This window comes from Periplaneta americana, chromosome 13 (assembly GCF_040183065.1).
Source record: "Periplaneta americana isolate PAMFEO1 chromosome 13, P.americana_PAMFEO1_priV1, whole genome shotgun sequence".
NCBI lineage: Eukaryota > Metazoa > Arthropoda > Insecta > Blattodea > Blattidae > Periplaneta > Periplaneta americana.
The window spans coordinates 29,447,438-29,461,718 of record NC_091129.1 but is presented as its reverse complement, the minus strand read 5'-3'; the positions used below and the strand labels follow the sequence as shown (position 1 = coordinate 29,461,718).

The window sequence follows — 14,281 nt, the reverse complement described above, 5'->3', positions numbered from 1 at the left end:
AGTTGAACAAAAGAAAACACATGCACACTCACATGTGCATGTATGTACACATGAACACACACCATCACTATCACTCTATTATTATTATAAATTTGAATGCCTGACTATGGCATTATAAATACCTTCGCTCTCCTTGTGTGCACTTCTGGATGTATCATCAACTCTATTTCCATTTTCTTCTCCTGTACCAGCACTAGATACTCCTTCCTTTTTCTTTTCAAGTCTTGCTTTTTCCTTTTCGTCAAAGTCTTCAGCATACATATCCAATGCATCATCATAATTTATTGCTGATCTACTCTCTTTCTTGACATTTTTACGTTCTGAATCCTCAATCTGAAATGGACATAAATGCAATAAATAATAATTACAAGTTACTAAAATTCTAAAAATAATTTAAAATTTATGTTTTATTTAACAACACTCCCAAATGCTGAGGTTATATCAGGATCACCGGTGTGCCAGAAATTTGTTCCACAAGAGTTCTCTTACATGCCAGTAAATCTACTGACATGAACCTGTCGCATTTAAGCAACCTTGGGCACAGAAAAACCAGCACTCTACCGACTGTGCCACCAGGCCGACTCTTAAAATAATTAAAAAATGTATTTTCAACTAAAATTTTTCCAAATACCATTCCTTTTATGTAATGTAATATTTTATTTTAATTGACAGTTTAGGACATTCGTCCTTCTATTCCACTCAATCAATATGATGTAAAATTAGTACACTGCTATAAACAAAACATAATTAATATAATACAATATAATATAATAGTTGCATAATATATCGTTAATAGGTACCAGATTTTTAGGTTTTCAAAAAGACCATTTTAGGTTTTTGAAATAGGTGAATTAGGTTTTTTTTAGATTTTATGTCCAACTTGCAAAAGGGATCGCAAAAACTCTCCAATCATTAAAAATGTATCCTTACAGTTATTCTTAAAACATAAATATATATTTATTAAGGCAACATGGACCACGAACCTGACCTTTTCAAGAACCAAACTATTTAACAAAATTGACAACATTCGAAATTTTTGCTCCTTCCCCTTTAACATTATTTGTAGTTTGAATAAATTATTATAACAATTAACATTTTATCTAATATAATTTGCCTTGATATAACGACATAAATTTCAATTTAATAGATAAAAGGTACAGTACACACACAACTCTTGAATTAAATTTGTTCAGACTTGATCAAGAATTATTTTAAAAAGTAACAAACAAATAAAAGAACATTATTTACTTGTATTGTTCCTGGTTGCAATATATGACTTTTCAAGATTCTCGATGTTTTCTATTGCCTCTCAAAATACATTTGAAGAACGAAATAGTAATATGCGTTACAAGAGCGGTATGTTGAAGTTTTCATGTTCGAGGAAAAGTTTGAAAAAGCGAAACATAGTTGAGCTTTTTTAATTTCCGAGAATTGAAAGAAAACATACCGCTCGTGTTTCGTACATTATTTTATGCGAAGATCGTTTATTACATACCTGAAAGAGGAATTTCTAATTAGTTGCAATGAAATCTCCATCTTGGTTTCTGTTCAATGACGGCAAATTAGCAAAACAAAAATATTAATATTTTTTTTTTTTTTTTTTTTTTTTACATCCAGATACATTGTAATATATTGTGTACCTTGTTTGTAATCATCACTGCTTGTCTTGCATTGTTCTGTATATGAATATTGTGGTCGCAAAAAGACCATGCAGTTATGCGACCTAAAATAAATCTTGGGAAAAAAATATATATATATATATCTATCTTCAACATTGTTGCTTTTAAATGTTTTCTGTGTTTACTATACTCCAGCAGGCCGTGATACACGTCTGTCTTTTTTTCCCCCCCAGTCTATAAATGCGAACTTAAAACAAATGGTAAGGTTATGTAATGATTTATTTTTCATTTTAATATTTTAACAATATTATTTATATAACATACTGCAGTAATAACATCGGCATCTGGAATCTTGTTGATTTTTTCACGGCTTCCTTAATGTTACTTGCATCACGAATGCAATAACTTTAGTGGAGTTGTAGAGTTTACTTAATTTTTGCAAATATTTAAAAACAATAATTAACAGTGCAATTTAGGTGAAATTGCAGTGGTAAGTTTCCAATTTATAATTATTACTATATTGAACGTCTCTAAAAATAATATGTTAAAAGCCTAAAGCAGTAAAATCAATATGTCACTTAAGTGGTAAGAAGAGGGAAATTGTTATGTGTGTTAGGTTGGGAATATTGAATGTGGAATTTTAGACTTTCCGCAGATTGGTTTTGTGCGGAAACCAAGCAAATACGCACGATCTCGCACAAAATGTTCTTTTGACAGCACATGATATCAAAGGTGCAAATTTCATCGCTGCCACTGCAGCAGGTACCCACAGTAACTGACAATTGAAGCTTTTCCCCCTGGAGAATTGAGCACACATTTTTCACTTTTTCAAACCCTGGATTCCTCTGCAATACTTTCTTCAGTTTTAATGTGACGGCTTCACCCACGGGTCCTGGTACTTCTTTCTGTAGAAGAGAGTCAATGACACCAATTGCATCTTTCGGTTGTAACAACGAAGATTCCAAGTACTCAATATATTTTGGAAGGTCGCTGAAATGTGCCTTGAGGAAAGCAAGGGAGTCATAGATGTATAGATGTTATCACTGCTAAGTAGAGGTTTTGCCTTAGGGATTGAGGCAGCCTCCTCCACATCGAGAGTGTTCTTTCCTCTCTCTCTTTACTCGTATCTCGAAATGTACTGATATTACTTTCAAAATAATATATATATATATATATATATATAATATACATAACGCAGTAAATACAGGACAATGCTTATCAACAATGATTTAGGTTTTTTAGGTACTAAGGTCCAATTTAGGTTTTTGTTTTTTTTTTAGGTTCAACAGAATTCACATAACTCCTACGATCATGATTCGGAAAAGTATTGAAGAAATTAGGAGTTAGAAGCAAGGAAAAAAATAGGTAAAAAATCCTAATCATTAATGTAATGCAATAAAAACAGTTTCTTTTGTCATCCCGAAATACCAATAAAATAATTATGTAATAGTAATTAATAATAATAATAATAATAATTATTATTATTATTATTATTATTATTATTGTTATTATTATTGTTATTATTATTATTATTATTATTATTATTATTATTATTATACCTACAATATAATGAAATGATTAAACTCAATCACATGATTACAATAATTATAACTTCAATTTGACTATGTTCGTAAGAAATTGCTTAGCCTATTCTTGAAAGTAGTTATTGTCTGGTAGTCCTAATATTCTGAGTAGAGAATTCTGTTGACAAGGGACTGAGACAGTAAAAGAGAATGAATAGTAATAATAAAGATAATAATGGTTTTATTTAACCTGGCAGAGTTAAGGCCATAGAATCTTCTCTAACACTGAACTCAACATTCTATGATGAGGAATTGCTAGGATTTGACTCTCCTGTGACCACTGGTAGTGACTAGACCACCAAAAGTGCTTATAATCAGCAGTAGGGCTCGGATTTCTATTACTAAAAACTCTGGAAATATCTATGCACTTATATCATAAGAATACTAAAATATGGCAAAAAAAAAACTGGAAATATGACGCAAAACAAATTAAATATAGCCTAAAAATTACTTTAAAAACTCTGTATTGGCTATCTACAAAATTGTTTTCGTGAATATTAACTTTTTATACTGGCCATAGCAAACTGTTCAGCTTATAAAAGTAGCAGGGGTAAAAGACAGATGAAAAATATCCAATGTCTGTCCTCTGCGTGACTAATTTTGTTACAGCTATGTTAACAGGGTCACTGACTATTATGGCAACAGTAGAGTTAGAACCTTTTAAGTGTCACATGTTTGGAAGGGTTGAAGAGGATGAAGGTGAGACCGATCAGCAACAATTTGACCATAATCCATCCTAACATTCTTTTGTCCTTTGTGTTTTGACAACTTACTGCTGGCAAATCAAAGTTCACTTAACCACAAAATATTTCTAAGGAAAATAAATCCAAATAAATAGCCAAACATAAACAAAATCTCTTGCCATTACTGACACAAAACATGTTTGGAGAACTGTTAAGACTGTTGTGTTGTTGTTGTTTGCTAATGCTGAATTTCTGACACCGAAATCATTAATTCTCTCACTCTCCAGTATTTTTCACTCAAGGACGCCAAGTTGATAGTGGCTGGGCAGTGTTGAAGATGATTTTGATCCATTTCCTCTTGAAGATCACATAAGGGACACAGTGGTAAAGGAGATATTCCAATCCTGTGGAGATGCTTGGCCAAGCAGTTGTGGCCCGTAAACAGTCTAAAAATTGCAACTGCATTCTTCCTTGGGTATCCAGGGACATTTTGGGTTGAGACAGATTCCCACCTTTTATTTTTGGAAATTTGGAGATGATGATTTGTTATAATTTTGTGGTATTGTGAAGTAATCATTCTTTTTGTTGCATAAGTTGTAATATAACTAAAAATATGCTTTTCTACCATTTTTGATCAAATATGATTTAATTCTAAAATATGGTAAAATATGCATTTTTATAATCAGTAAACACCGTGACATGTTTAGAAGAGCTAGAAATATGTTTAATTTAACTTAAGCTTATAAAAATAAACCAGGATAAAAATATGACATGTCATAGAAATCCAATCCCTATTTATAAATACGCCTATAGCTTGGAATTATCATGGCTGAGAGGTACATTTCAGAATCTTCTTTTCAGGAGATGTGAGATGAATCTGATGTTTCATTCCCAAACAACTAGAGCACAGACTTTCCAATACAGGCAAGTATAAGTAAAATTTATAAGGGAAATGATGATGTCGGATTAAGTTTTTTCCAAAATATTCCCTTTTTCTGTGCTGTCATTCCACCACTGCTTCATAATTGACACAATCATCCTTATGGCTATTGCAGAAATCAATGGAAATCTACTGCATTGTACCTATCATTTTTCCAGGAGACCAATGCCATGAGATTTTTGTGATAAATGGTCTATGGAACAAATAACTGAAGAAATCCCTAGTGGTCTATGGAACAAATAACTGAAGAAATCCCTGGTAGCTAGCACTACCTGAGTTGTCAGTTATGGTACATTGAGAAACACAAAGTGAACCTACTTTACACTACATACTGTACATTAAAGCCTCTTTTACACAGTAACAGCTCTCTCATGAGAGTTGCTATAGTTCACTCTCATGATGGGAAGTGTTTAATCAATCAATCAATCAATCAATCAATCTTCTTAATGTATCCAGCTGTTTGCTGACAACATAAAGTCCACTGTAGTCTATTCAATTGTTGTTTTTCACGAGAAATGAGGGGTATTTTGATCGATGTTCATTATAGATGCCTGTTGCTAGTAGCCAGAGTTGGGGTGTAGTCAATATATACTGCAGGGCTGTGTCTTCTGCAACTGGTACTGATGATTTTAATTTACTTCTTTTGTGGTTTATGGATGGACAGTATAGAAGAATGTGTTCCAGATCTTCATCATGATTATTATACCACAGGCAAGTAGGATTATCAGAAATGTGAAATTGGTGTAGGTACAATTGAGTGACAATGTGACCTGTTCTGGCTCTTGTTAAAAATGTTTGAACATGTCTGGGCAAGTTTTTGTACATTTCCAGGTCATTTGGTTTCTTCTGTACAGACTGCAAAATTTTTCCTTTGTCAGAAGAGAGCCAATTGTTGATCCATAGGTTTCTAAAATGAGACTTTACTGAAGCAAAAGCACTGGATAGAGATATCACTTGAAGAGGTCTTGGTTGCAAATATGTTGCCTGTTTTGCAATATTATCGACTTTCTCGTTTCCAGGTATACCACAATGACTAGGTATCCATTGAAATGTTATTTCCTTTTGGAGTTCTATTGGAAGTGTTTACATGAGACTCAGAATGAGACCATACTATCATAAGAAAATGTTAGAAGTGGGAATGGTTGAACCCATGGCCAGAATTGTTAAATTAAGGGGAAAAAAAATTAACATTTTAATTTTTTTACACTTTATGAAAGTATGGTTCATTCTGCTTAATTTGGTGTTCGGTTTATTAAAATATTCAAATATTAGCTATTTTAAATATATTTTTTTAAATATTAGTGTATTTGTGTTTTAGAAAAAAAAATTATCACTTTTCACAAAAAAAATTATTATCTCAGGAACTAATTCTTAGAAGGCTGTGGTTTGGCTTGTTTTATAGTAAAATTAATGCTTCATAAAGCCTGTGTTTCAAGATTTTGCCCATTCTGATGAACTCACAATATTAATGAATCATTTAATAATGTTGTTTCGCACTGAGTCCCAAAAAAATGTGTCTGTTGGTATGTCAACGTTGGAATTTAGTATACTAGATGCTGTACTCACATTTAATGATGCATGTTTTCTGTCCCAACTCTACATTAGTCTCATATAAAAACTACATATAGTTTATTAGTAAGACCAGATATCTCTGAAATTTATGTAAGAAAGCCATTCTAGATATTTATCTAAATAAACTTACCAACTTCGATATATGTTCATAGCTTTCCTGGTAAATATCCATGTTACCAGTTTCGGTCAGGAGACGATTAGCCAGTTCTGTCAAATCCGTTACTTGCTGCTGGTTTCCCTGCTGACCATCATCTTGTCCAGCTTTCTTTCGCCGCCATCGCTCTGATGCTGACATAGTTTTGTTGCCTCCTGAGGAAGTAACAGTTCTAATTTGTATTTTGCATTAAAAAATTTAAAAGACCATAATTAGTGAAGAATAATAAACAGATCTACCTCTGATTGAAGTTCTGGCTGATATGTACATCTATTATCAGGCAGTACATCACTTGATGATATGTATCAGAGGAAGATCAATTGTTTGTATACATCTGAAGTCTGATTAGTGTAAATGTAACTAGTCAGCAATGTATGCAATGGTCTAGTTGCCTCATGAGTGATGCTTTATGGTGTCACTTATGAGGTTCAGACCTGTCTTCGGACAGTTGACTAAACAACAATAATAAGCAGATCAACATTAAGATATATAGATTGTTTGCAGAGACTAAGAAGTAGGAGGAAAAGAGAGAAGATTGGAGAAACTTGGATTTGGACTGACAGATCTGCCCTTGGGCAGACAACTACGAATGAATGACAAACAGATATATAGAAATTGAAAATAAGAACTGCATTAATAATAATTAAGGTAAAAGAAAAACATAGTAATGAATTATCATACAAAATGGATTCAAACATGATTTGAGAATATCTTAGAGAGAGAAAAGTGTCGCTTTAAGAAGAGCACAAGTTGTATACGCAATATTGTAAAAGAACGACTTTTATCACCATATACCATATTTTGTTGGTTGTGAGAAAGCTTAAGGTAACATGAACAGTAAGTTATTAATACTTAAAAAAATTTTACAAAATAATATTCCCAATAATTCTGAGAAACGACAATATAAACAAGTTAAAAACAGGAAAACAGAAGTCCGTAAATAATTTAAGAATAGCATGATAATAGCAAGATTTCAGAACCAATAAAAATGAAAAGAAAAATGTGACTGAATTGTGATCTACAACGGATATTAATGATTGATTAAATGACGATCTTACTCGTGTTAATTATGTAAGTATGTGCGGCTTACAGCTGTTTCGGTGCCTTCTGTGTCTCGGCGTCATCTCAATTGCAGAAGCTCTGAGGATGGTGTCAAGTAGCACCGAAACAGCTGTAAGCAGCACATACTTACATAATCAACACGAGTAAGATCGCCATTTAATCAATTATTTATATTCAAGTGTTAAAAGTAGTGTATGAAAGATTCAACATGGATATTAATGCTTATTATATGAAAGAGAATACAGCTAGAATTATATTCATGAACAATACAATTAATACAATATTGTATGATGTTACTCTTACGAAATTATGGAAAAATTTAAGATCATAATACATTATATAAGTACTGTACTACATGTCTGGCTTATAGGTTTAATATTACGACCTTTTATAACTTTCACTGCATTAAGATTCCAATTCGAAATTGTTGTAGATATGATGATATGTGACAATTTATGGAAAATACCATACTCTGGTGCTGGTGTGGTGTGCATGATCAGAATGAGCAAAGATGACAATATGAACACCTCAACAGAAATTGTTCTGTGTTCTTTCACTGATGGAAATGAAATTCAAGTAGGCAACGTGCATTTCAGAATGAATTTAACTTTAGGCATCACAAAGATGTTCCTACCTAGATGTGAGCATAATTAAATGGGATGAGCAATTACGAGAAATGGGCTTTATTGTGATAGTAAAAGGACGGTGTTTGAGAAAAAAGTGGAAAGAATTTAACTTATCTTTGCAAGAAGCCTGAGGAAGTCGATTCGAGCCGAAGTATTCACTTGTCCTCCATGCTCACTGGATCTTACTCATCTGAACTTTTTCCTGTGAAATTTTGTGAAGGACCAAGTGTATCAGGATAACTTCAACGATTTGTGACACAAAATTCGTCAAGCTATCCACAGCACAAATGTTTCTGAATATCTGGTTGGAGGTGGAGTACAGGTTTGAGATCTGCCATGCCACTCGGGAGGGGAGGGGGGGGGTGAACATATGAAGAAGTGGATTCCAAAGTGTCCTAAGTTCTTTTTTTTTAATTTAATGTGTAACACTTTTATTAAGCCGCCAATGCTTATCTAGTACAATAATCATTTACATGAGTAAGGTTTCTACATGAACGTTTTCGATACTATTATGTGTATCATCTTCAGATGCATTATAATTATAAATTAACAATTAAATTTGTAAATGATTGAAAACCTAGCCATTGGAATGTGTGTTCTGTGAACTTCCATTTCGTGGTTAAGTGTATGATACATATATGATTGTCGCTGGTACATATGTGTTCTAGTAATTAGTGCTAATAGTTATACTAAGCTAACTTAATATCAATCAATATCTAAAATGCAATATAAAACTTATAATATTACAACAATAAAAATATAAAAACTCTTATAAAAGGACACTCGTTTGGTCTCTTTTGTTGTCATTTGAGTTCTTTAGTGTCTTGCCATTGAATGGGGCGATTATAACTGTTCTCTCTTTGTTTTTATTTAAAACTGGAATGATGACGTTAAGAACTTCTTAATAATAAAATTCTGGGTTTTCAATCATTTACAAATTTAATTGTTAGTTTATAATTATAATGCATCTGAAGATGATACACATAATAGTATCGAAAACGTTCATGTAGAAACCTTACTCATGTAAATGACTATTGTACTAGATAAGCATTGGCGGCTTAATAAAAGTGTTACACATTAAATTACAGCAGCTTATCGGCAACAAAACAAAAATGAAATTGATCTTTTTTTTAAGATTTTAACTTGCTTTATTCACGTTTTAATTAATCCTTTTCAAGCCTATATAGGCTATAACCACAGTCTAATATATACAGCCACGAAGCTTGAGTTGTTGAGGGTACTAGGAACAATAGACTGTGCCAGTACTATTTCGCATTATCTGTGATGAGGCGACAGTAGCGATCCTAGTGGTTAGCAACTATCTATGGATGCATATTCTCTATGTATTGAGCTTCGTGACTGTATATACTAGACTGTGCTATAACTGTCTAAGTTTATTTAACAGTTCTCCTAAGTCTTAACTTAGTGTCTGCATATGTTTTTTTCAAACGGATCTAAGAGCGTTAAATTTATTTTACCAGTTTTCGTCAGTTCTCTCATAACTTGTCATTTGGACTTATGCCAGTTTGGAATCCACCTCTTCATATCGAAGTTCTTTGAGTGTGACACAAAATGCTTCAGTCTCTGCCAGAATACACCAGGGCTGCCATTAAATTATGGTAACTTTTAAAATTCTGTTGAGGCATCTGAATCGACATTTTTGTGCATTCTAATCAAGCACACTATGCCAGTGCGATGATGTGGTATTTTTCATGAACTGCCTTAGATATCATCATATGAGTAGCTTAATATCAAAGACGGACATCTGTCGTCTCCATAGTTTTGATCTAGAGGCAATTTTTTAATTCACAATGTTCTTTGTAATATTTAACACAATTTATTTTATAAATGTGTTAGAGTTTGCATATGGTTTCACTATACCTGGAAAGAACATGAAAAATTGCATAAAAATCCACAGCTACCTAAATTTCGATTGAGGTCAGATGTCCGTCTTTGATATTAAGCTACTCATATATACAAGAATTACGAGTCAGAATCTAAATTCTAATACAACTAAAGTTATAAATGTCTGTAATGTAAAACCTAAGCTGGACTCACTATATCATAATCAATCAGTCTTCTTAATGTATCCAGCTGTTTGCTGACAACATGAAGTCCATTATAGTCACTGTATTCTATTCAGTTTTTGTTTTTCATGAGAAATGAGGGGTATTTTGACCAATGTTCATTATAGATGCCTGTTGCTAGTAGCCAGAGTTGGGGTGTAGTCAATATAGGATATTACCTGACAGTTTGAAGAACATCTGAGATCTGGATAAGCTTGTAATTTTAAATGTATTTTTAGATCCTTTTGTAATACATAGTGTCTGATTGGTTGAATATTACATTCAATTTATAATGGTGCAAATACATGATACAAGAACTGTAAACGTTTCATATGCTCTTAGTCACTTTTCTTCACTTCGTCGTAATGTCCATGTTTCTGTCCAATACAATGATACACTCCACACAAAGCACTTCACTAGTCTCTTTCCTTAGTTCTTTCTTCAGAGGATGCAGAAGATGCTCCTTTTCCTATGAAAAGCTTCCTTTGCCATTGCTATTCTCCTTTTGACTTCTTGGCAGCAGCTCCTGTTACTGCTTACAGTACACCCCAAGTATTGCCTCATTTATAATTCGCAAGTTTACCTTCTTTATTTTTCTTCTTATGACCATGGTCTTCGTCTTGTTGGCATTTATATTCATTCCATACTGCTCACAGCTGTCATTTAGCTTTAATAGCATATCCCTTAGTATCATCTCCTCTTCTGCTAACATTGCCATATCAGCAAATCTTATACACTTTATTCTTCTTCCTCCTACTATCACTCCTCCCATGTTCTGAAAACAGATCTTTACTAAACCCTCCAAGTAGATGTTGAACAGGGTAGGTGATAAAGGGCATCGTTGACTTACTCCTCTTTCTATTTTGCTTCCTTCTGACATTTCTTCTCCTATCCTGATTTGACTCATTTCATATAAAGGTTACTAAACAGCCTCCGCTCTTTCCAATCCACGTCAATTTTCTTTAGGATCCCCATAAATTTATTTCAATTCACTCTGTCAAACGCCTTTTCTAGGTCCAAAAATACTATAACCACTTCTTTATTCTTCTCTAGGTAACTTTTGTTGATAGTTCATAGGAGTCCAATTGCATCTCTCGTACATTTTCCCTTCCTGAAGCCAAACTGCTCTTCTTTCAACTGTTCTTCCATTTTCTGATTATATGTATACTTACATAAAGTACAAAATGTTATGATGTAGTACAATTATCATAAGGGACCATACTTTGTCCAACGAGGCTATAAGGTTAAGTGTTACTGGAATTTTAACCAGACAATGCGGGTGCATCTAGCAAGCAAAGTACTTGACTAATTGCTCACGTGACTGTGGTCAAGTTTGGCAGAACAAAACGTGGACCACTTTAACAATTACACTAATATTTACAATTTAAATTATTTACATTATGTATACTAAACTACAATATCTATATAATTCTGAACTGGTAATGGAAATTATGGGACAATGGCTGAATGGATTTTAATAAATGACCTCTCATTTTGAAGCTTGGAATCCAAAGTTTTTCAGAAAAATAGTAGTTTTCAGTGAAATGTCAGTTTTCCTACATAATTTTCCTATTTTCCGAAATCCATCTTTCGTCAGTTTTGAGAACTAATTGCATTTCAAAATAAAACAAAACACACACTACAATAAACAATAGGCTATTACACGAAGGCCATGACCTGCAGGATTGCTGACATATTTAGAGTTCAAATTCAATTGGTTATTAAAAGCTTCAAGACTTACTAAAAATAATTTACAGGTCTGATTCTGCAGTGTGTAATTTTCTGAGTACAGCTGTGTATTGAATATTAAAATCTACAAAACTTCAGGTGGTTTGATGACATCATTACCATTAGAAATTAATTATTAATATAGTTAATGCCATGCTGTTAATATATAAACTACGAAACTTGCGTAAGATGATAATATTATTATTAAAAATCAAATATTTTATAGTTATTAATCAAGTGGGTTGGGTCTTTTTCATATATTTAATGGTGGTGTGGTGTATTGGCTCGAGAGAGCCCAAAAATTACAGTTCCTAAGGAAAGACGGTATTACTTACTGATAAAATAAGAGGCCTAGAAAATTTTGTAGTATCCCGATCATTTCAGCAAGATCTCTTAGCAGGATAAAATGATTTTACCCTCTACATTTCAAGCTCTACATGCAGCAGCTACACCAAGATGCTATGTCTATTGTTCGAAAGCATAGCAAACCAGACTTTAACTTTCACCTACAATCCACAATGACCTGAAATAGCTATTGCTTTACTCCCACATGAAAAACCCACTGATCGTCCTGACATTTTTACTTGCGTTTTCGCATTGAAACTCAAAAACTCAAGGTGGATAGGTTCAATAAAAAGTATTTGGCATAAAAATAACATTCAGAGGGAGTATGTTTCATTATCATGAAAGCAAATAACTTTCAAAATGTCTGGTATTTTTCATTGAAAATAAATCTGAAATATTTTTATTTGAACGTCTAACGAACTTAGTTTGCAGCGTTTGATGCACAAGCCACTAGTTTTTACTATTTACACTATTATGAAGAATGTAGGCCTACATTGATCAAACATTATTTACACTATTATGTACAGTGTTGTGTATTCTAATGGAAGGTATTTATTTAATAATACTATAGCCTACTTACTTTTTAAATAGAGTGTAATAGTGTAAATACTCTATGTTTAATAAATGTAAGCTTAAGCCTACGTTCTTTATAATAATGTAAGTAGTAATTCTAGTGTAGGGGCTGTCAGACATTGACTATTTTCAAAATCAGACTGTCAAAAAGACTGCTTTTCGTCTCTGGAATAAGATACTTCTTCAAATATTACTTTTGTAGAACATGATTTTCATTTTTAATGTATCAATTTTCCTTCATTATGTTAATTATTCCTTAGGTCCAAGTTATATTATTTAATACTACATTGTAATTGTTTTTTAAGTTGGTTATTTAATGACGCTGTATCAACTACTAGATTATTTAGCGTCGATGAGATTGGTGATAGCGAGATGGTATTTGGCGAGATGAAGCCAAGGATTCGCCATAGATTACCTGGCATTCCCCTTACAGTTGGGGAAAACCTCGGAAAAACCCAACTAGGTAATCAGCCCAAGCGGGGATCGAACCCGCGCCCGAACGCAACTTCAGATCGGCTGGAAAGCGCCTTAACTGACTGAGCTATGCTGGTGGCTGTAATTGTTTAACTCTTAGAATTACACATAACTAAACTAAACACATCTCCATTTTGCTCTTACTATTATTATAATTGGATACTTTAAAGTAGAAAGGTGCAAAGTGCCAAAATCATAGAAAACGAAATTATTATGCAGAAAAGTGCAAAGTGCCTAAGAGGATGATGTATTAAAGAGGCTACATCCACTTGTGTTTCTTAAGCGAGATATTTAGATGTTATGTTGCCAGCACCATGCAGTTTCAGACGGTAAGCGCCCTGTTGAGCTGCATCATAGAATGCAATGGATCTTCAACAGGTCATGTTTGTGCCCAAACTTACACACAGCAAAATGTTTTACAGATGTCAGCTTTCACGTTATAACTTTGGAGTTTGTGCATGTGATACAATGCAGTCTTACATGTGTATGTGGGATGAAAGCATCGCAAGTAGAGGTGCCAATGAGATTGCCTCGTGTGTACTAAAACTGATGAATATGGACATAACAAACAAGAAGAATCTGATAACTGTGCAGCTGAAAACAAAAATCGTGTAATGGTTTTCATGTGCCTCTTTTTAGTTGTCATTGGTTTATTTGAGCACATAGAACAATGTTTCCTTCTCAGCAGCCACAGTTTCTTGCAATGTGATTCTGATTTCGCTTTGATTGAAAAACGACAGAATGTGACAAAAGCTTTCATTCCTAGTGACCTGCTTAAAATCGTACAAGACTCTAAAGTTGTAAAACCATTTCAAACCGTTTCAATGCTAGAGTCATATTTCCTTAATATGCAAGA

The 14,281-nt window shown here is 33.1% G+C and overlaps 2 protein-coding genes across 3 annotated transcripts in view; one reads left to right on the top strand and one right to left on the bottom strand.

Moving 5' to 3' along the window:
• galene overlaps positions 1-14,281 on the top strand; it is a 758,695-nt gene that overhangs the window by 300,751 nt on the left and 443,663 nt on the right. The gene's annotated exons all lie outside the window — the stretch shown is intronic.
• LOC138711778 (CD2 antigen cytoplasmic tail-binding protein 2 homolog) overlaps positions 1-14,281 on the bottom strand; it is a 44,154-nt gene that overhangs the window by 19,838 nt on the left and 10,035 nt on the right. For both annotated transcript variants that reach the window (XM_069842984.1, XM_069842983.1), the window contains exons 4-5: positions 6,528-6,706; positions 123-333 (exon numbers count right to left, since the gene is read on the bottom strand). In XM_069842984.1, coding sequence (XP_069699085.1) covers positions 123-333; positions 6,528-6,706 — 390 coding nt within the window. The remainder of the gene's footprint in view (positions 1-122; positions 334-6,527; positions 6,707-14,281) is intronic.